The 22886-nt window shown below is 31.2% G+C and overlaps 3 protein-coding genes and 1 long non-coding RNA gene across 4 annotated transcripts; 2 read left to right on the top strand and 2 right to left on the bottom strand.

Moving 5' to 3' along the window:
• The first annotated feature begins 4934 nt into the window (after positions 1-4934).
• On the top strand, positions 4935-7780 carry LOC125822204 (putative protease Do-like 14). Its single transcript, XM_049501587.1, is given in 12 exon segments — positions 4935-5023; positions 5100-5246; positions 5411-5538; positions 5688-5780; positions 5782-5854; positions 5857-5986; positions 6079-6145; positions 6260-6390; positions 6594-6717; positions 7259-7342; positions 7545-7669; positions 7742-7780. Coding segments are annotated over 12 exon segments (1206 nt in total). The 5' UTR covers positions 4935-4944; the 3' UTR covers positions 7767-7780.
• Positions 7781-9176: 1396 nt separating this feature from the next.
• Positions 9177-13537, bottom strand: LOC125822576 (protein GET1). The gene is made up of 7 exons (XM_049501989.1): positions 13309-13537; positions 12947-13026; positions 12277-12347; positions 10122-10192; positions 9959-10040; positions 9674-9723; positions 9177-9444 (listed from the first exon to the last, which is right to left on the bottom strand). Exons 1-7 carry the CDS (start codon positions 13414-13416, stop codon positions 9373-9375), a joined length of 534 nt encoding a protein of 177 aa, XP_049357946.1. The 5' UTR covers positions 13417-13537; the 3' UTR covers positions 9177-9372.
• Positions 13538-20568: 7031 nt separating this feature from the next.
• Positions 20569-22153, top strand: LOC125822503 (HMG1/2-like protein). Its single transcript, XM_049501903.1, has 8 exons — positions 20569-20695; positions 20795-20840; positions 20972-21073; positions 21168-21225; positions 21326-21370; positions 21492-21572; positions 21666-21752; positions 21836-22153. The coding sequence occupies exons 2-8, from the start codon at positions 20803-20805 to the stop codon at positions 21848-21850; spliced, it is 426 nt and encodes a 141-aa protein (XP_049357860.1). The 5' UTR covers positions 20569-20695; positions 20795-20802; the 3' UTR covers positions 21851-22153.
• LOC125822504 (uncharacterized) lies at positions 21356-21767 on the bottom strand. The gene is made up of 2 exons (XR_007442652.1): positions 21662-21767; positions 21356-21569 (listed from the first exon to the last, which is right to left on the bottom strand). It is a non-coding gene; the product is annotated as an uncharacterized LOC125822504 (long non-coding RNA).
• Positions 22154-22886: the final 733 nt, after the last annotated feature.

Here is a 22886-nt window from a genome sequence, read left to right as displayed (position 1 = left end):
GTTCAACCTATTCACAACCATTCATATCTTTTAACCTGCATTAACAAAATGTCACGTAGGATGTAGTGGGGGATTGGTCTGGGTAAGAAAAAATTTGGAGATCTATTTGGGTAAGAAAAAAATAGAGAGGATCGATTTGTGTAAGAAAAAAATCAAAGGAGTAGAGGATCGATCTGTGTAATAATAAATTTGAAGGATGGAGGTCAAGATCGGGGTGGTGATTCTCTGTACGTCATTTATTACCAAAATTCTACCAGATTATTTGTTGATTATAACTATTTATTTAGGTTATTGTGCACCTATTTGATGAAAGACCATTTGATGGTCAAATCGAGTCATATGACTTTCACTATAAATTGTCATAAGGATTCAATCAAACAAACCACTTCTAATCGCATCTATGGCTCATCTAAGTGATTCTATCAATGATTGATCTGAGCCAACTTTTCATAAACTACGTTAATCGATTGAAAAATAGTTAGATCTAACCTTCTGACAACAATTTAATAGGAAGTCTTTATAAGATATATGAGTCGTAGTTAGTAACAATTTATCACTACTCACACATAAAGCAGTTCCAACTGTTCCCCTCTAGCCATGAACTGTTTTTGCTATTTCAGAAGAGGAAATCATATTTTTTTTGGCTAATATTCGATATTATGTCATATTGTTTCATTGCTTTTTGTAATAGACGTAGCCTTTCTCCCTTTCCTTTTCTTGATCGTTTCTTACTTCTTAGATGATCTTTTGTTCTTCTTAGCTCGGGCAGCTGCCTCATCTACTTTTGCTTTGTTATTCTGTCAAATTAAAATATTTAGTTAGGATTTAGGGTTTAAATGTAACTTGTAATGCTTAATTTTATTAAAAAATGACTTGTATTAGTTACCTTTTTTTCTTCTCACATATGTCCCAATGTTGTGGGACATCTCCCATTTCTTTCATCTTCTCCTTGCAGTTGGGGCATTCCCAATCTGAATCGGTTTCACCTTGCATTTAATTTTTTTTTGAAATAATTAGCTTTTAAAAAATTCAAAATATTATTAATCCGTTAAAAGTAATTTTGTCATATTCAAATAATGTATATATTTCTATATTTATAATATATTAATATGAATTATACTTTTTATAAATATTCAGAAATCATCTCAAAAGATTTTATTTTTAACTAAATATTTTGTTAATTAGTTTAATATAATTAATAGATTATCTTTTTTGGTTGATTAGCTTATAATTAAATTAATTATTTTATTTTGTTAAGATTAAGAAACTTGTTAATTAATATATAAATATTAATTTGTCTTATTTAATTTTTAACCGATTTACCAATTAATTTACTTTGGCTACGTTTTAAACTCCAAATGGCTATAACTATAATTTAATTGGCTAAATCTTAAATTCAATTCTAACCACACACCCCATTTTCAACCATTTTTTTAGCCCAAATACCTCTTAAAAATAAGCACAACACCAATTTCAGCCCAACCCAACTTTCTCATTCACAATACATAGTACATACATTTTACATAAAATACGTATACGTACACGAACCGACCCCAACACCTATACGTTACTCTTTCCTTACGCAAAAGAGAAGCTAAAAATCTACAGAGGTTAAAAAAATTTGAGGAAAATCGTTCTTCAACCTTTAAACTACAGAGATATTCAATTTTTTCCTCTCGATCACTATTCATTGGGTTAGGAGCAGGTGGTTGAGGGTAGGGGTGGTAGGTTGGTGGGGCAAAAAAGGCCAATTTATTTTAAAAAAAAAAAAATTGGGTGTGCGTGATTGGAATAGAATTTTTTTAAAAAAAATTGTGTCAAATGGGGTGGTTCATCGGATGAGGGGTGATTGGAATGGTTTGGACTTTGGAGAACAATGCATTTGTTTTCTCTATCTTTATTAGATGAGTCATTTTTCGTATTTTTAAAAACTTGTTTACCATAGAAAAATATTTTTTGACCAACCATAGTATAGTCAAACATACTATGTTTCACGAGTAAAAAATTTATATCGAATAATATCAAAATTAGTGTTTTATTATTATTATGTTTTCAAACTTGTCTAATAATTTCTTTAACCAAATTAATATTTGTTAATCTCTTGATTATTGGTGATCATGTGTTTGTCATTTCTTACTAAAATTTTATCAGATTATTTATTAATTATAACTATTTATTTAGGTAATTGTGCACCTATTTGATAGAAGACCATTTGATGGTCAAATCGAGTCATGTGACTCTCACTATAATGTTACTGCCATAAAGATTCAATCTAACACACCACTTCCAATTGCATCTATGACTCGTCTAAGTGATTATATCAACGATTGATCTGCGTCAACTTTTCATAAACTATATTAACCAGCTGAAAAATAATTAGATCTAACCTCATGACTTCAATTTAATAGGAAGTATTTGTAAGATAGATGAGTCGTAGTTAGTAACAATCCATGACTACTCATACATAAAGCAGTTCTAAATGTTTCCAAATGTTCCCGTTAGCCAGAAATCTAATTCTAATAACCCATACAACTAACTTACAACCATTGTATAATCTCAGCATCTCAAGCACAACTAGTGTGGTATCAACACTACCATTGGACACTCTCTTTCAAATCCTGTAGTATTAAAAGAATTTAGATTAGTACGTTTAAGACACTAAAGAAAAGAAAAATTCTGAAAGAAAAGGAAAATTAATATCAAATTCAAAGGTAAAATTGAGTAGTTAAAGTCTAAATTACTTCTTAAATATGAATAAAATAAAATAGTGTTAAGCGGTCTCTCTTTGAACTGCTTCTGCTATTTCAAAAGAGGAAATCATTCTTTTTTACTAATATTCGACATTATGCCATATTTGTTCGAAGGGTTTAAGGGGCTTAGGCAGTAAAAGAAGTAAGAAGACGAGCAAATAGGACATTGATGTGTATTTTTTCTTTAGAAAAATAATTTTTATAAATATTTTGTTTAATATGTATTGTGATCCCAGACAAGCATTAATTTAAGTGTAATTTAAAGAAATCTCATACCTTTTGGGCAAATAATATCATATCTCATAAATTTCTTCAAATACAAAAATCTCTTATTTTCCATCGCTTGTGTATACATTTATCTGTTGTCGGATACATTGGTCTTGCTCGCAAATACATTTCTCTATTATCGGATGCATTTCAAACTATACATTATTTAAGCTTTTGTTGCGTCATATACAATCCTCCATTATCGGATATTGGGATCTCTACTCTGTTATTAGATACATTGATTTTCATGGATAAATTCCTCTATTGTTGAACACATTGCAAACGATGCAATACTTAAGATTTTATTATGTCGAATACATTCCTCTGTTGTCAGATACATTGATCTATACTCTATTATTAGATAGATTAATTTCAAATACATAGCTTTTTAGATAAATAATAGTGGATATATGTATTGGGTACTACAATATAATGAAATTTGTCATAGTTATATATCATAATTATTACTTATATATCAAATAATAAGTAATGATATGGGATGTCTCTGAGATTAGGAGAGAGAGAATGAAAAAAGAGATTTTTGTAAGAAAATTAAAATGGTAAGGAATTTCAGAGATTATGACAATAAGTATTTAAGCAATTTTTTCTTAGAGCAAGTTTAGAAAGTCGCACTAGTAATTGGATTTAGTGTAATTCGGTGTAATTATATTGTCTGACATGTTTGGTTGACCATGTAATTATTGGGTCTGTAGGTAATTAAGTGTAATTAACATGAGGTAATTACATTTTCCAATTCTCAAGGAGGGGTAGTGAATTGATGGTAATAACATGGTGTAATTACAAGCTGATTAATTTTTTATTTTTTATTTTTATTTTATTTTTTTTGTTTTAATTTATTTTTATTATTTTAAAATGTTCTAAAAATATATATTTTATTTTATATTAATTATATTTCATTTTCTTCTCATTCTCGACCTTTGCTTCATGTGATTCCATGTGATTTTTCGTATTATTATTTTATATTTATTTTTTCATTAGCATAATTTTGTTAGTATTCTAGTTTTAAAATTAAAGTAGAGTTATTGTTGAATAAGGTTATAGATTTACATTTTTCTTTACTTTTAAATCATATTTATGTACGGTATGTTAAATTTGGCATAAGAGTATATTATTTTTTATATACACTGTATAATTTTTTTATGAAAATATTCGAGGGTCGTCCCCTGTGTCTACGTAGCTCCGCCAACCCTAAGGTATTAGGCCTACAAGACCTTCTTTTTTTTTTTAATCACAATATATCCGTTTACCATATAAACTTAATACCCTATTTACCTTGAATGAATAAATAAATATACGTTTTCTTGTACGTGGTGCACATTTTTCTGCCAACTTTCAGTCTGGTGTAAGATCATGTTTGATATTTGAGAGCCTTCTTTGATGATGGGTATTTATGTGATTTTTCTTTTTTCCCAATTCTTTTTTATTTTCATCCATATTTTTTGTCTGGATTCTTCCTTATGAGCACAAAGCCACAAATATTGATTTGACCTAAGTTAATAACTAATTAAACTACCAAGAATTGTGGTGGAGTGACTCCTACTTCATATCTGGTTCAAGTCGCCTTTGTTTTCAAAATAGCAATGTATAAACCCTAGCGTTAACTTTCATTGATATATACCTTCAAAATAGCATTGTATAAACCCTAACATTATGCTGATTAATTATATTCACTGTTTGGTGTGGTGTATTAATGGTAGTTTTGTCTTTAACTATGTATTAATAACCCTTATATTGATGTGGTGATACAGGAGAGCGCTTGATATGATTTGGTACAATTTAAGTTGAATATTTAGAGGTGTTGAAATCAGATTATCGTTAAATGCTAATTTGATTGCATATTAATGTTTATTTGATTTTAATCATTGAAATGGTTGTCAGAGTAAAATGATTTTTTTAAAGGTAAATTATGACTTTTGATTGTTTCAAAAGGAAGTGGGTGGAAGCTTTTACTCCGTGGAAGAGGGAGCCAAAGGAGGCTCAGTACAGTGAGTTTCATAAAAAAATTCCTAACATATTGGTATCAAAATTCATTTTCATATTTGTTTGTTGGAAATTATGCAGGTTCTGACTTTGTAAGTGAACCAATAAAGTTGAGTCGAACAGAACAGGAATTTTATTTGAATCCTCAAAATATTCATTTAGATGTTTACACGAAGAGGGCTGCTTTAAAAGTTTCCACATCTGTTGTCAGTCTTAAATCATACTCGGGTATTTATTCTTGATAGTTTTATTTCTTTTCTCTTATTTGTTGTCCTTCAATATTTTTGTTTCTTTATTGCTTTTGAGATTTAATTTTTTTCTCACTTCTATTAGTTTTTAGTTCTAACTTTTGTTAGCATTTTACCTGTTGTTATTTTTATGTTCATTGTCAGGGGAAAAGGAGATATTTAAATGTTCTGGGACTATCATAGAAAGTGTGGAAAGTTATAGCGTAATATTAACCTCTGCAAGTCTCTTTAGGTGTTCCACGAGTGGAAATTCTATAGTGGATAATATCAAGGTTGGTGATTTATTTTTATCCCGTTGTCAAATTTGTCTAATAATTTCTTTAATCAAATTAGTATTTGTTAATCTCTTGATCATTGGCGATCTTCTTTATGTCATTTCTTACCAAACTCTTGCTAGATTATTTGATATCTATTTATTTAGGTTATCGTGCACCTATTTGATGGAAGATCATTTGAGGGTCAAATCGAGTCAAATGACCTCCACTACAATGTTGTTGCCGTAAAGATTCAATCAAGACACACCACTTCCAATTGCATCCTTGGCTCATTTAAGCTATTCTATCACGATTGATTCGAGCCAGCTCCGGAGTATAAGTCATTTCAACTTTGTCCACATTCAAATTCATTTAATCTTATTCCTGGAGATATAGTTATTGCACTTGGACGTTTTTATGCGAAGCCATATGATATCACGGCTGCTCCTAGTGAATTCTGTTTGGTGTTTTCATTTGACTTTTACTTTATTGCATACTTGATTGTCACGTTTGTTAATGAGACTCAATTTCAATTATTTTTATGGTTGATCCTTGTAGCATTGATCGCTGCGAAGATGACTTTGAGTGTAAAGAGCTTCTCAAGGCGACTTGCAATATTATGAGAGTAACTCTCTTTCACAATTTTTTAAAGAAAATCCCTCTGACATTTATATCTTACTTTGGTAGTTAGTCACTTTGTTTATTTTGCTAATTCAGGGCTTTTTCCTTGTTATTGTAGTGCGGTATGGGCGGGCCGCTTATTAACTGCTATGGAGAAGTCATTGGTATCTGCTTTTATGATCCAGGCTCTATTGCATTTTTGCCAATCAATATAGCTTCCATATGGTGGGAGCATTATAAGAAATATAGGTACGCTCTGGATCTTTGCCTTTATAGTTTGCTTGATATGTCCATTTTTCTCTTTGCAATTGTCAGTAATGTGCTTGAATCTCATATCCGTAATGGATCTCTGTTTCAAATGTAATGAAGAAAAGTGGAGAGCGTTTAGACTTTTATAGAAAATCTAATCACAAATACCTGGAACTAATCTTTAGGTTTTATTTGTATCATAGACAATCACATCGACCTTGGCTTGGGATGGAAGTAACTAACCTTTATGCAGCTCGCCTACGAATTCTGGAAATATTAATTATTTCAAAGTTCCCTGATGTCTTGAAAGGTGTCATTGTTGAAGAGGTATGCTCTATATATTATTACAGCTTTTTTTGTGGGAAATCGTTCTTTTGATGGTATTGATGTCCCTATACTTTATAGTTGCTGAATTAAGTAGGCACATTATAGCACCAGGGTAGAATAGACAAGGTTTGGATGCAGTGATCAGGTGCCCGTTTGTATATGATACGCATAAAGAAATACAACAACTACACACATCAATCCCAAACTAGTTGGAGTTGGCCCTATGAATCCTCGCTGCCCATGTTAACTCATGTGCATAAAGAAAAATACTTCATTTTAATTTGTAAATGCTGAAATTTTGAACATGCTACAAAAGCAAAAGATAAGTAATAACGCGAATTTGATGTAGGAAATAGGAGAAGTGTAAAAGAATGGCAAACATCATCAATTATACCAAGTAGTAAACAACGTAGTTGCAACTTTTTCGCGCAGGTTGTTATGAACTTCTGTTATTAAAAGTTACTCTGTTCAACCATGTATGTTGTTAGTTGAAATTAGTTAAATCTTTGTTACTAATTGCTGGATAAAACGGGTTCAACAGGTCCTACCTGGTTCTTCTGCTGGGATAAAACATAATGATGTTATAATTCAGTTTGGTGGAAAAAGAATTCAGAGTTTCTTAGAGGTATATTACCTTTCTTGTTATTGTTTAGAGTATGGCAATTGCTTCTTCACAAGTTTGTGGGCTCCTTATGGTTGTATCGCTCTGTGAGCAACTGAGCATGTTCATTTTTATCGTTGTAGTCAATCTTTTGTGCTTGCTTTGTGTCTTATCATTGCAATGCAGGATGCAAACTGATTCTAATATGTGTGCTTTTTGTCATTAGCTATTCGAAAACATGTGGAATAATGTTGGAGAATCTGTGGAGTTGGTTGTGATAAGAGCAAGTGATGATGTTCCTGTACATCTTAGGATGGTGGTGGAGGAGGTCACATCAGATAAATCATACAGGTATCGTTTTTTTCTTTCTTCGTGATGATTTACCTTCATTCTCAGTGTCTTATAAAATATTCGTTATTTCAGCTGGCCACTTTGGGAGGAACGATGACATTCAAGAATAGTTACTTACATCTTAAGGGTTGCAGATAATGGTTATATAATCTGATGCTGCTTGGACTTCATAACATGTCTTGTCAGTTAAATCAAGCTAATTTTGCGCTATATTTTTGGTGATGTTTGCAGATAGAGTAGTAAGCAATTTGGCCCCAAAATACAATCGACTTTTTGGGAAACACTTCTTGAAATGGGATGTTCTCCAAGCATTTTGTTGCATTAGTATAACACCATACAAAATCTAGTTAGTAGTTTACCAAATTATCTTATAGTAAGTAATTTTTGGCTTATCTATGTATTTGTTGGTAAATACAAAAAGTATTGGCTTATGAGGTAAAATCAGTCAAAAAGAATCATAAGTTGGTCATCTTCAACTTATGATGGTATAGTTTCTAGACGCTTTTGATTTGATTTAAGCTTTTTGCTATTTTATCCGTAATATCTTTTGTAAATTACCTCTTTATTCTATTTTTATCGTTCATTTTAGTATTATATATTTATATTTTTCAATATTTTTAAGGAAGTTTAAGTCATTTTCATGAAAAGGAAAAAAACACATGAACTGATTAATTGTAAAATCAGTTCCTAACACCTAAAAAATGCTCGTCAATTATAGGAAACTGGCTATAGTTCTCTTCACCCAAACAAATAACAGAATTTTCCAAATTACATGTTTCATCAGTACTCAATTAGGTTATAAGAAGCTAACAAATAAAACTCACCACAATAAAGTGAGTAATAAAAAGAGAATGAAGTAGTGATTTAAAAATAGGAAAAATTATATAAATACACAATTTAAAATGTCATAATCTCTAAAAATTCCCTATTATTTAAAAAAACTACAAAAATTCTCCATCGGATACACCCTTGTCCCCTCTCGAGCAATGAAAACTTGGTATTATGAAGTCAAATTTAAAATAAGGTCTTTGAAATTATTTCAAAACTTTATTGGCAGGTTATTTGGTTCCTTTATTCGCCCTTGAAAAGTTAGCAGGTTAAGTAAATGCATTTAAATTAGGTGTACTCCAAATTGATTTAATCATTTTTTAAAAAATAAAAGTTAAACATTTAAAAGTTAGTACATAAGACAAACAATTGGAATAAATTACAATGTCATAGTTAATTATATACTAATAAAAGATGATTAACTATGCATAACTAATTTAGCTAGTTCTTTCTAGGTTTTTTGCGGAAGAGGAGAGGGTGGAGTACATGTACATGTAGTCATGATTTTTTTTGTTTTGTTTGGGTAATTTAGCTGCTCTATCAAAATTGTTTATTGCTCTTTTGTATACCAATTACGCGCACTATTATTTCACAGATCCACTTCATGAACTCTACAAATTTATACCTCAAAAAACCCAACTGCATTTGCTTTTTTCAAAACCAAAATAAGCTGTATAGTAGCACTCCTTTCAAAAATGACATCTAACTCATCACATTTGTTCCTACTTATAGAAAAAGAACAGGGTACTTCTTACAGAGGTATAGCACATTCAATTTACAAATCTCAATGAATCAGTAAGAAAATAAGATAGATAACGAAAGGAATGTTAAAAAAAATGGTACGGGTACACTGATGTCACTTCTACTTTCTCCTCCTACTTGAATATTCTTCGGCTGATAGATTTGCCGACTCTAGTAGACAGTATCAACCACGGAATAATCCCCACCTGCAAGTGCATTAAACAAACTATTAAAATGTCATTCAACCAAAAGACAAACAACTTTGGAAAAATGCAGGAGCTGCTGCTTTGATGTTGATATGTATGTTGCACAAGTGCTGGCTCTACCTTCAAACCCAAGACCTACCCTCCCCCTTACAGGAATGCTCTATTTTCAGTCACTATTTCCCCTAAAAGAATAAATGACAGTAGAGAAACAATGGCGACTAATCATTACCATAACATTTTCATTGGCAGGACCTCCAGCTCGCCAAGACAACATCTTGCCTGCAGAAGTGGAAGAACAATAGATCAGTATGTCACAGGAAGATAACTATCTATGGAAACAAGAACAAGGATCTCCCTAAAAGTCCGTGAAAGCAATATATCATAAATCACAATGGAAGACGAGCAAAGCAAATTGGTAAATGGGTGGACAATATTTAAAGCATACATAATGGTCACAAAATGTCGTGTAGGTATGGCTACTACAGCTCACTAATCTACGAATCAGAAGTATTACCAAAAGGCTGTACGAGCTGCTTAGATATGGAAGCCACAGGAATACGCCAAAACCAGATAATCAACAACAAGTATGTCAAGACCTGTGTGACTAAGGGGGGTAAATAAGCATCTTACAGCTTAAAGGAAGCTTGTAAAAATCACTAAGTGAATCCAATGCATACCTGAAAAATAGTTAGGCCTTTTGTGTATGAATCATGTGACAATTTCGCCTCTTTGTTGTGAATTTCTTGATCTGCATCAGAGGATGAGGACAAATTAAATTTATTGATAAGTTTCATCCAAATAGCATATGCTATAAAGAGAACACCAACAACAACAATAAGTTATATGCCTCAATCCCCAGCTGGTTGACGATAGTATGATTTATCCTCACTACCAATTTCACTTCATTTGGACCCGTTCCATTCCAGTCCAATATGTTAAGTTTTCTAACTCTAAAAACTCTCTAGTTTGTACGTTAAGCATACAAACATACCTAAACCTCAATATCAACTAGTTTGTATGTGCTGTAAAGACTGATGTGTAACTTACAAGTGAATAAGACAAAATGACGAGAAAGAAATATCAACATAGAGGAGAGCACTAGATAGGGAGGTGATATACTTTGGATCATAGCTAGTCGCATTACCAGACTAGAAAGCCACCTTCAAATTTGAAAAGTAGTCTGTTACATAAATTTCCTCAATCTGGCAAACCTACATTAGTGATTTAAATCCATGATTTACCCATCCTAACTACCAAATTTACTTGCTTGTAGGTCTCAAGACCACTAATATTACTATTTCAGCATTCCTATCTCTGATTAACTTGTTTAAGTTCAACACAAGGCATCCCTATAGAGTCTTTTTATTATTATTTTCAAATTAAGGGAAGTGTATTTTTTCAGTAATAAATTGTGGATTTTTCTCTTCCATCCTTTGGATCAATCCATTTGGTTGCATTGTAGCTTATGTTTTACAACTTCCAATATGAAGGATCGCAAATTGACAGTTTTTTCTCCTAGAAAAATCAGAATCCAAAACACAATGCCTTTCCAAGAATGTCATCCAAAGAATTTACTTCTCTGCAGGAGCTATTCATGCTAAACTTGATGTTTGATCAAAGTATCCACAAAACTTGTGCTTATTAACAAGGAAGAGTCAGCATATTAATCTGTGCTTTGTATGTGTTTCTGCTTGAATATGTATGGTTACATAAAGCCAGTAATTTGCAAAAGACAAGCACTAACCACAACTTCTCATAAGTCTAACTATAAGGAGGAGACAGACTTGGTTTATTTAGTCCAGCTACTGGAAGAAAACTTCAACTATCAGAATATTGTAGAAATTTTCTGTTGAGGCGACTTTAAAGGTTGAGCTGTTTAAGTTCCTCATGGTAGGCATCTGCATTTGGTCCATGAGCTCCAACATTCACAGGCTCCAAACACACAGTCCTTTGAAAGGAGTACAGCCACTGAGACCCCTTTCACTGAGATCTCCCCAAAATATCAATTAGCTTGATATCTCTATGCAAGCTTAAATTCCTTCTATGCTAGAATAGGATAGGACAGGGCAATACTAAGAAGAAGTCATGTTCAGGTGAAAGAGTTAGTATGTGCACCTTGTTCCTCTACAATAAGCCTCAAAAAACAATTTTTTTACTCTTGCATTCAGCTCAATCCAGGCATTCAATAGCAAAAGTACTAAAAACGATTTGAATCATCATAACATTGGCAGTTTGGCACAGCCTAATGTGCTTCCAACTATTTCCAGGTCTTCATTCATCTCATGGTTCTCTAGTGATGGTAATCTGAGTACACTGGAGAAATTCACATTCATTTTGGAATTCCATCACAGAATGCTTGTTCTATGCTTAGTAATGCTATTGATAAAACATCATTAGCTCTCTCGAGGTGATTCTTTCCATCATAAATGTAATTTGGTGGGATGGGGCATAATGAATGTATCTCTTGTCTATATTAGAGGCAGTATAAATCTGGGCACAATCATGGAAGAAGAACCACTTTATTAAGTGGGTCAAGAAATTGTCCCTGGCAGCAAGTTAGTGGAGAAAAGAGAGAAGACAAGTCCAATATTCCTTCCAAAAGTTACTATGTCAAGCCATCACAGCACAGGCATGTCTATTCCAATAGTCATTAAAGCTGCAAACTTCTAATCATTTTGAGACGAGGTTCAAAAGAGAAGATGAAAGTAGGACTCACAAATAATCCATCGCTCTACGAGCCATGAGGCCTACAACTATAGTGTTAGTCGATTCTAGATATGGATTACGAATACAGCAGGAACTATGCTAAAGAAGATAGAATGCAAGCCATACTTTTTGCAAGTTCCTTCTCCTTGGCTGTAGCTAACCTCCTCAGTTTTGCAGCTTGTGCAAATGTTGAAGGCCTGAAATACACGTGAAGGCATAATCATATTTTCCATATCATAGAACTTCCATAATGACAAGATCAGTTTTATTTATTACTCCATATGAAAAGAGAAAATTATCGTGTAGTCTCTTGAAGACTCCACTTCCTATTTTAATTACCTGTTACTAACTTATCAATAAGTACTTATCTATCAAGTATAACTACAGTAAGTAACTCTACTAACAGGGATAGTTTTGAAAAATCACAACAAAGAAAACATAACGAAATTTTGTTTAGGATACTTTGACGTACAAAGAAAAGATGAATAGTTATGACCAATACTACATGTGAGCACCCAATGTTGTGGCCTAACAGTCACTGAAACTGTGACGGACAGTACAATTTCAGGATTCAAATCCTAGCAAAGACAAAAACGACTAGGCGACTTTTTCATATGTCTAAACCTTGGTAGACAAAGTTACCACGTACTTGTGCTAGTGGTAGACGAGATAGCAGGTGCCTAGTTGATTAATTGTGGTAGATAGCAGGTGCCTAGTTGATTAATTGAGGTATGAGCTCAAGTTGGCCCAAACACCATCATGCATCATTGTCAAAAAAATTGTGAAGCTCACTTACTGTGACAAGGCACTTGCCTCCTTTAGCAGCTGTTTGATTTCTGCGCGCAACTGCATATCTTCTGAACTCGTAGAACCTTTCTGAAAAATTTAACATATCATATCATAAAACAAAATCAAAATCAATGGCGAACCAGGAAAGTATTCAATAACACATTAAAATATCTATAATTGAATAGAACAAAGCGAATTGGCTCAAGTCCTCCACATTGAATTAATCAATCATTGAAACAGCGATGGAGATTTAAAAGCAACTATTCCACCAAATCAAAATTAAGATTAAAACATCTATGAAATTCATATAGATTCATTATGGAATTAAGGTAAACCGAAAATTAACATCAGAAATGATGAGAAACTAACCTTTTTATTGATTTCGAAAAGGCGAGAAAGGAACTGCAAAGCTAAGACTATGATGAATATCATCGGCGCGGCTACCGATCTCTCTAAGTTCGCCGTTGATTCTTCCATTTTCGTCTCTGCTGATTTTCCGTCCGAACCGCTCTTTTCTGCTAATCTATTCAGGATTTTCCGATCTGTATGACCGTATCAGCTTCGTCTTCGTCTCCTTTGGGACCAATATGAGCTTGGACTCTCCAGCTTTTTTTTTAATCTCTCTCTATTCTCCTTTTCTTTTTTTAAAAAAGGATAAAAAAAAAAATTATCAAAAATATTTGAAACTAAAGTAATTATGCTCCTCGTTTTTTTCTTTTTATATATATAAAACTAGATATGCACGGGCCCAATAATATAAATAGTATGTTTTGGGCTAATAACCGAGTTTTTGAAGCGATTGTTTGCGTGGATAAAGGAATAAGTTTTTTTATCACAAATCTGTACTTTCTTTGACGCTATTTAAGGCATAATAAGACTACCCACATACAATATTTTTGAAATATTTTATGTTGTCAATTATCATGATTTATAGTATTTTTACGATAGATTCACTTCAAGAATCAGTGGAATTTTTTGTATTTTTTTCAAAACATATTTTATATTGTCAATTATCATGATTTATAGTATTTTTACGCAATTTTTAAATATAAAATAAATTAAAATGGATCCAATATATGTTATTTTTGTTGTCTCAATTTATGTGACACAAATGAAATTTGGAGAGTCATCCAAATTTTCATATTTAAAAAAAAAAAAATTTAAGTTATTAATTATTGTGATTTATGATATTTTTATGTAACTTTCAAATAACGTACATTACTGGTCACTTTGTCCTAATTTATGTGGTATGAATAAAATTACAAAATTAACCCTTTTAAAATTTCTTTCAGATATTTTAAGTTGTTAATTATTATTATTTATAATACTTTTTTGGTAATTTTAAAATGATATGTGTTATTTTTTCTGTCCCAATATATGTGAGCCTGATAGAATTCTGAGAGTCAACGTATTGTATTATATAGCTTTTAAATATTTTAAATTGGTAATTATTGTAATTTTTAATGCTTGTTAAGTCATTTGTAATGATATATGTTGCTTCCTTGATTGAGACTTTTCCATTTGTGACACATATATATATATATTTGTTGCCCGTGCCAGCACGGGCCCAATAAATATTAACTTTTTTTTGTTTTAATTTATGTGATATAAATGGAATTTGAAGATCAGTCGATTTTTTATATGTTTTCTTAAAAATATATTTGAAGTTATTAAATTGTTGTGATTTATAGTATTTTTGCGTTAGTTTTGAATAATATAGGTTACTCATGTTTCAATTCACGTGAATAATCATAAATATTTTCAGTTGTTAATTTATTGTGAATTCTAAAAAATTTGATGTTATTTTCAAATAGTACATGTTACTTATTCTATTCCAATTAGTCAACCAAATTTCTTATATGATTTTAAAATATTTTTAATTGCTAATTATTGTGATTTATAGCATCTTTTATGTAACTTTTAATAATATATAATTTGTTCAAATTCATATGACAATGATAAGATTTCAAGAGTCAACGCAATAAAAATTTAAATTTTTTAAAAAGTTGTACCTCTAATATATTTTGTAGCTAAAATATACTGTCTCCGTCCACTTGTATTTGTCATGTTGCGCTTTTTGAGAGTCCATTTGACTAATTTTCAAAGTTACATCAGATTGTATTAATTCGATATTTTTAAATAAAAAAAATTAATATGCAAAATCTATACAAAAAGTACTATAAATTGTAATTTTTTGCCTATGAATATGATGAAAAAACACATTGTAAAATATTAGTTAAAATTCTTATAGTTTGACTCTAAAAAGGAAATCATAACAATTAAAAGTGCATAGAGAGAGTAATAAATAGGTAATTAAATTTCAAGAAGTTTAAAATAAAAGGTTGGAAAAAAGAATTAGATAGACATCATATATTGAAAATTGAAAACATATAAATTATAAATGGACCCAAATGAGGTCAAACTTTTTGGCTAATAAAGTAGTAGATAATTAATGGTGTTAAATTGTCCAATAATATATATTTTAAAGGTACAACCATAAAAGAAGAATGTACAACACTATGAAGCACATATCATCCAACACTTGTCATGTGTTAAGTGTAGATATTCCCACTTATTATATACTAGATAATGTTGCCCGTGCTATGCACGGGCCCAATAATATAAATGGTATGTTTTGGAGCTAATAATCGAGTTTTTGAAGCGATTGTTTGCGTGGATAAAGGAATAAGTTTTTTATCACAAACATGTACTTTCTTTGACGTTATTTAAGGCATAATAAGACTACCCACATACAACATTTTTAAAAATATTTTATGTTGTCAATTATCATGATTTATAGTATTTTTACGATAGATTCAATTCAAGAATCCGTGGAATTTTTTGTATTTTTTTCAAAACATATTTTATATTGTCAATTATCATGATTTATAGTATTTTTACGCAATTTTAAATATAAAAAAATAAATAAAAAATAAGACAAATAAATTTAAATGGACCCAATATATGTTATTTTTGTTGTCTCAATTTATGTGACACAAATGAAATTTGGAGAGTCATCCAAATTTTCATATTTTTTTTAAAAATGTTTTAAGTTATTAATTATTGTGATTTATAATATTTTTATGTAACTTTCAAATAACGTACATTACTGGTCACTTTGTCCTAATTTATGCGATATGGATAAAATTACAAAATTAACCCTTTTAAAATGTCTTTCAGATATTTTAAGTTGTTAATTATTATTATTTATAATACTTTTTTGGTAATTTTAAAATGATATGTGTTATTTTTTCTGTCCCAATATATGTGAGCCTGATAGAATTCTGAGAGTCAACGTATTTTATTATATAGCTTTTAAATATTTTAAATTGGTAATTATTGTAATTTTTAATGCTTTCTAAGTCATTTGTAAATGATATATGTTGCTTCCTTGATTGAGACTTTTCCATTTGTGACACATATATATAGATATTTGGTGCCCGTGCCAGCACAGGCCCAATAAATATTATTTTTTTTTGTTTTAATTTATGAGATATAAATAGAATTTGAAGATCAGTCGATTTTTTATATGTTTTCTTAAAAATATATTTGAAGTTATTAAATTGTTGTGATTTATAGTATTTTTGCGTTAGTTTTGAATAATATAGGTTACTCATGTTTCAATTCACATGAATAATCATAAATATTTTCAATTGTTAATGTATTGTGAATTGTAGAAATTTTGACGTTATTTTCAAATAGTACATGTTACTTATTCTATTCCAATTAGTCAACCAAATTTCTTATATGATTTAAAAATATTTTTAATTGCTAATTATTGTGATTTATAGCATCTTTTATGTAACTTTTAATAGTATATAATTTGTTCAAATTCATATGACAATGATAAGATTTCAAGAGTCAACGCAATAAAAATTTAAAAAGTTGTACCTCTAATATATTTTATAGCTAAAATATACTCTCTCCGTCCACTTGTATTTGTCATGTTGCGCTTTTTGAAAGTCCATTTGACTAATTTTCAAAGTAAAATCAAATTGTATTAATTCGATATTTTTAAAAAAAAAATTAAATATGCAAAATCTATACAAAAAGTACTATAAATTGTAATTTTTTGCCTATGAATATGATGAAAAAACACATTGTAAAATATTAGTTAAAATTCTTATAGTTTGACTCTAAAAAGGAAATCATAACAATTAAAAGTGCATAGAGAGAGTAATAAATAGCTAATTAAATTTCAAGAAGTTTAAAATAAAAGGTTGAAAAAAAGAATTAGATAGACAACATATATTGAAAATTGAAAACATATAAATAATAAATGGGCCCAAATGAGGTCAAACTTTTTGGCTAATAAAGTAGTAGGTAATTAATGGTGTTAAATTGTTCAATAATATAAATTTTAAAGGTACAACCATAAAAGAAGAATGTACAACACTATCAAGCACATATCATCCAACACTTGTCATGTGCTAAGTAGTAGTTATTCCCACTTATTATATATAGTAATAATAAAATACACTTTTAAGTTATAACTAGTCAATATTATAACAATTAGTCATAAAAGTGGCTTAATTTCTTAATAATTAATTATTTATAGTATATTTTACTTCTCTTTATAGTAATAAAACAATGACATTCATTATACCAATACATATGTAAATTACTCTTTATAATATTCATAGTAAAATATTGTGTAACATTATTTTGTTTTATTTGTTTTTACTGATTGATAGTAGGTTTTACATTGCTTTCTTTGTTAGTACTCTTAGTGGTGAAGTCACGTGGTAGTCATGGTGTCCAATTGGACGTCTCTTGCGTCGGAAAAAATATTGTATATACAAGTAAAATGATACACATAATGATTAATAACGTATTTTGAACATCTTTAGAATAACAAGCTATTGTACCCCAATGGTTTCACCTCCTTGAAAAGAGGAAGTGTTTGTGTGTTTGAATCTCACTAGTTTTACTTTTTGAAAATAATTTTTATAGTGTTATTTGGACACCCTTTGTGAAATTCTTGACTTTGTCCCTGAGTACTCCTTAGTTGTTATGTTTTCTAAATAGTTCTCTTCTTCTTTGTACTTTGATTTGCTAAATTCCTAGCTCCGCCTTGAGTACTCCTTAGTTGCTATGTATTATAAAGAGTTCTCTTCTTCTTTGTACTTTTATTTGCTACTCTTGATTTAAGGTCTTATTAAAACAATCTCTCTACCTCCATGAAATATTAATAACCTTTGTGAAATTCTTGGCTCCGTCCCTGAGTACTCCTTAGTTGCTATGTTTACTAAAGAGTTCTCTTCTTCTTTGTACTTTGATTTGCTAAATTCCTAGTTCCTCCCTGAGTACTCCTTAGTTGCTATGTTTTCTAAAGATCTCTCTTCTTCTTTGTACTTTGATTTGCTACTCTTGATTTAAGGTTTTTTTAAAACAACTTCTCCACCTCCTTGAAGTACTAGTAAAGTTTATGTACACTATAGTCTCTTGACTCTCATACTTCATTTATGAAATTTCACTGAATACGTTATTGTTATATTTATTTTTATTCTTTTTTTTGTTGGAGATAAGAATATTATCTAATTATTTCGAGATTGATAAAATATATATAAAAAAAACAAATAGAAAATTATAAGTTAAATAAGAAATGATAAATTATTCGGTTCAAATACAAAGTGAAATTGTATTAATATGTCGATAAAACTCATAAAAGTATCTAAATAGTAAATACAAAAAATATCCTTACAATATGTAATCACTAAAAACAATTCTCATATTATTTGTTCATTATATAACAATCCTTGTATTAATTATTCTTATAATGATTTTCGTACAATAATCATATATTACAATCCCCATACGAATAATACATCGGACCACACGACTCCTTGATGAATATCTTCTCATTTAAATCACTCAATTATGATAAACTGCATTAATAATATTGTACAAGTATTTACCCATTATAACCTCATGTGAGGAATGTCAATAACTAACAACTTAAGTATAAGAGGTTAAATTACTCCAAATTTTATTCTTTTTTTTTTTAAAAAAAAGTTAAAAATATCCCATGAATATATAATTTACTTAACTATTTTCGTTGAAATAGACATCGATACCATGATCATCTATTCGTTTTTGAAAGACCTTCGACATAGAAAAAGTATAACAATATAATTAGGTATGGAAAAAAAGTAATAAAAAAGTAAAAGGAATAATAACAGTTACAAATAGTATGACAATCGAAGTAAAAAAAATAATAAAACAATAATAAGATCGAAGAGTAAGATAGTAGCAGAGTAATACTAGTAATATTGATAAGAAAGTTTCCTTGTAAGATGCAAGCATGCGGTATCTTGTTTAATCACTTTCCGAAGTAATTTTTTGACTATTTCTACATTTTTTCAGACATATCATTAACAAATCTCGCACAATTATATTCCTCACTGGGCATATATGCGTCTCCTCTTTACATGTCAATCTTTTAGCGTCATTTTCCTCGTTTTGTCCACTTCGGAAGCATTCCAACCTTATTTCGAATATTTTTATTTTTAATTTGTCTTTTATTTGGGAGAAAATGAGGGAAACGAGATTCAGATGGTTTGGACATGTGAAGATGAGGTGCGAGAGGCTAGTTGTAAGGGGGTAAGTGAATGGGTAGAATTAGGTAAAAAAAGTATTAGGGAGAGGTCATTAGACAAGACATGGGCGCAACTTCATATTATTGAGGACATGATTTTAGATAGAGGAGTGAAAGTCATGTTAGGGTAAAAAGTTAGTAGGGATAGAGTATTGTCTTACTAGCGAGGGTTTAGGATTTGCTACTCGCGGTTCTTGCTTTTGGTGTTATTGCCATATGATATTTATTGTGTTTCGGTTACGATATCTTATTATTGAATGTACACTGCTTTTCTTATGTAACTACTATGCTTTCTTCATCATTTTCTTCTTCTTTTACTTAAGTTTGACGCACTTGAAGAGAGGGTCTCTCGGAAACAATATTTCTACTCTATTAGATAGTAACAAGGTATGTGTACATCCTACCCACCTAAACCTCACTTAATAAAATTTCACGGGATATATTATTGTAATCCTACCTCTTATAACATAATTGCTCACACATCTCTGTCAACGTTTTTTTTTTCCAATTACAAGAATGAAAATGAGACAAAAATATCTTCTTGACTTTTTTTCTTAAAAATAATTGCAAGAAGAAACTAAAGAAGAGATTCTTTCATCTCGTGAATTGACCAAATCACCCTCCCACTCGCGATCCGTCATCAATGATTCCATTTGTCTAGATTTGTTTAATATACCCACGCCGCCCCTTCACAGAACCGTCATAACACAAAAGGTTAACTTCGTCATTCCACCACTAAACCACTACACGTGTGTGCTAAATTACCAAAAACCCCAAACTCCCAAGATCCCTCCACGTGTCCGTAAACTTCCTCAATCATTCCCCATCAACGGCCAGGATCCTCCCTCTGAGAAACACAGAGAAAACACAACGCCCAAAACCCAAAATATCTCAAAAGAGAAGAGCACTATATCCAATTACACACATTCACACGGATCGATGACGTGGCAAAAGAATTTTCGAAATCCCGCCCAAATCATCTCCGATTCGATTTTTTAGAGGCAAAATTCTTTTAGAGTCCCTCAGCGCGAAGAGCCCTTCTTATCTCTCTCTCTCCTTCATATAGAGCCCTTTCCCACTCACAACTCAACACACACAAAGCAACGCACCAAATCCACACAAACGAATAATATCTCTCTGTTTCTACTCTCTCTAGAGGTAAACCCTACGGCGCTTTACTCACTGACTCGGTCGAGTTTTCACCTTTTTCCGCCGGTTCAGCACCGATTCTCAACGGTTTTCGTGTTTTCGTTGCAGGTTTCATCATGAAAGGAGCTAAATCAAAGGCTAAAGCTGATACCAAGTGAGTTTGACTCTGTTTTAGTTGTAATTTTGATTCAATTCGTGTTTACAGTTTCAGATCTAGGTTTTTGTGGTGTTTCTATGTGAGAATTTGTTCGATTCGTGTTGTTAAAATTTGATGAATTGTTACAGGCTTGGTGTAAGGAAGAAGGCTACTGAGAGTAAGAAAGCGAAGAACGCTGCTAAGGATCCAAACAAGCCTAAGAGGCCTCCAAGTGCCTTCTTCGTTTTCATGTATTTATCTAATCGTTGTATGTTTTGTGATTTATGCGTTCTAAGTGTTTAAGGCAGATATACTGAACGGTGTTCGTTTGTTTGATGAATGAAGGGAGGAGTTCAGGAAGACCTACAAGGAGAAGCACCCAAACAACAAATCTGTTGCTGTTGTGAGTAGTTTACCCTAAGTAGATCCCGATTTCCAGCAGCATCTGTCGGTTTTTGTGTTTTGACCTTTTGCTTAATTGATTTTTGTTCACTGAATTGTAGGTTGGCAAAGCTGGTGGAGACAAGTGGAAACAGTTGACAGATGAAGTGAGTATAAGCCTCAATCATATACAGAAAAGTTCTATTGAAATTGACTTTTGACTTAATGCGTTTTGTCTTCAATCGAATTATGTACTGAAGTTCAGCTTTGTTTGTTAACTTGTTTTAGGAGAAAGCACCTTACCAAGCCAAGGCTGAGAAGAGGAAGGCTGAGTACCAAAAGAACATGGATGCATATAACAAAAAACTGGTAAATACTATATTCTTACTAATGTAACCATAGTGTGTTCATGCTCTGCTTTTTTTCGTTTTTAATTTTTAATTTTAATCTGATGCAACACAGGCTGCTGGTGATGCTGATGATGAGGAATCTGACAAGTCCAAGTCTGAGGTACATGATGATGATGAGGACGATGATGGAAGTGAAGAGGTTTGTATTTATGAGTCTAATAATCATCTATTAGTTTCATGATTTTGTAGTCTTATTGATGACTGTTAATCATGCTTTCACAGGAGGATGATGATTAAACAATCAGTAGGCTGTTGAAATCCAGAAAATGGTGGAGAAGTTCATGTAGGAATTGCTATCAGTCCTACCCTTGATAAATAGATGCCCTCTTTTTTACATTTTTTTTAGTTTTTGTTCTTTGGGGGTTAGTTTGGACAGAAAAGTGAAATTCAGATGACTTGCCTTGCAAGCTCAAGTAGTTTATGTAATTTCTCTATTATGTTGGTGTTAATGAAAAATTCAGCTTGGGAATTCCTTTTGTTGCTAGTATACACTTCAGTTGATTATGCTAATGGTTTGCTGCAAAATATCTTTATTGTTTTCGTTTTGTTGTATTGTTTCAACGGTAACTTTCTGCTAATTTTCTTTATGGTGTTTGGGTACCGATCCGATTCTCTTCAAGTCTCCGTTTCCATGTGAGTCCACATTATTGTACAATAGGAAATTGAGTACTATAGTCGATTTGAACACGTGGTTATTAATTTAACACTCTGATTCTTCAAGAATGGAGTTATCTAGCTGTGAATTAACGTGTGACAGATAGAATGTAATATATTAAAGTCCATTTGAATCCTAGCATTAAAATATTCCATTTCTTGTGCAGTGGTTCATGTGTCTATTATTTGCTTGTATCGTTCCTTTTGGCATATTGGACCATTTCCTTATCATATCCTTCTCAGTTAACCAATTATTCGTATTCTAGTCTTCTCTCCAATATGGTGACAAATGTTCATCTAGTTGGTGTATTAATTGAATATCGAGTCCATCCAAATGATCGGGAACTCGAGGGAAAGAAAATGACATTTTCAATAAAACAATTTCTTATAGAAGCCTCAGTCCCTGTATCGTTAAACTAAATCTGCATCCATACTGGCATGTCCAAGACTTGTATACAAATATGTAATTCTCTTACTGTCCTCCCTTTTTCTCAACACAAACAGATCTCTCTTCCCATTTTACATGGGGATTGAATAGACATGTCTAAGAGGTAACTCCATTTGCTGCAAACTTGAGAAAGAGCCTAGAGGGAGTGAATGATTCTGCTTTCGCCTTCTT

The sequence above is a fragment of the Solanum verrucosum genome, unplaced genomic scaffold (assembly GCF_900185275.1).
Source record: "Solanum verrucosum unplaced genomic scaffold, falcon-dt-bn FXZP01000103.1, whole genome shotgun sequence".
In the NCBI taxonomy this organism is placed as follows: Eukaryota; Viridiplantae; Streptophyta; class Magnoliopsida; order Solanales; family Solanaceae; genus Solanum; species Solanum verrucosum.
The sequence above is the reverse complement of the archived record's forward strand: the minus strand, read 5'-3'. Positions and strand labels throughout refer to the sequence as shown.

Excerpts from the sequence above, each read along its gene's own strand:
- LOC125822503 (XM_049501903.1), top strand. The coding sequence starts at position 20,803 with ATGAAAGGAGCTAAATCAAAGGCTAAAGCTGATACCAA. Across the intron at positions 20,841-20,971 it reads AAGGCTAAAGCTGATACCAA|GCTTGGTGTAAGGAAGAAGG; the intron begins GTGAGTTTGACT and ends GAATTGTTACAG. Across the intron at positions 21,371-21,491 it reads GGAAACAGTTGACAGATGAA|GAGAAAGCACCTTACCAAGC; the intron begins GTGAGTATAAGC and ends AACTTGTTTTAG.
- LOC125822576 (XM_049501989.1), bottom strand. The coding sequence starts at position 13,416 with ATGGAAGAATCAACGGCGAACTTAGAGAGATCGGTAGCCGCGCCGATG. Across the intron at positions 10,193-12,276 it reads GGAGAAGGAACTTGCAAAAA|ATCAAGAAATTCACAACAAA; the intron begins GTATGGCTTGCA and ends CCTCTGATGCAG. Across the intron at positions 10,041-10,121 it reads AAGGCCTAACTATTTTTCAG|GTCTTGACATACTTGTTGTT; the intron begins GTATGCATTGGA and ends TTAGTCACACAG.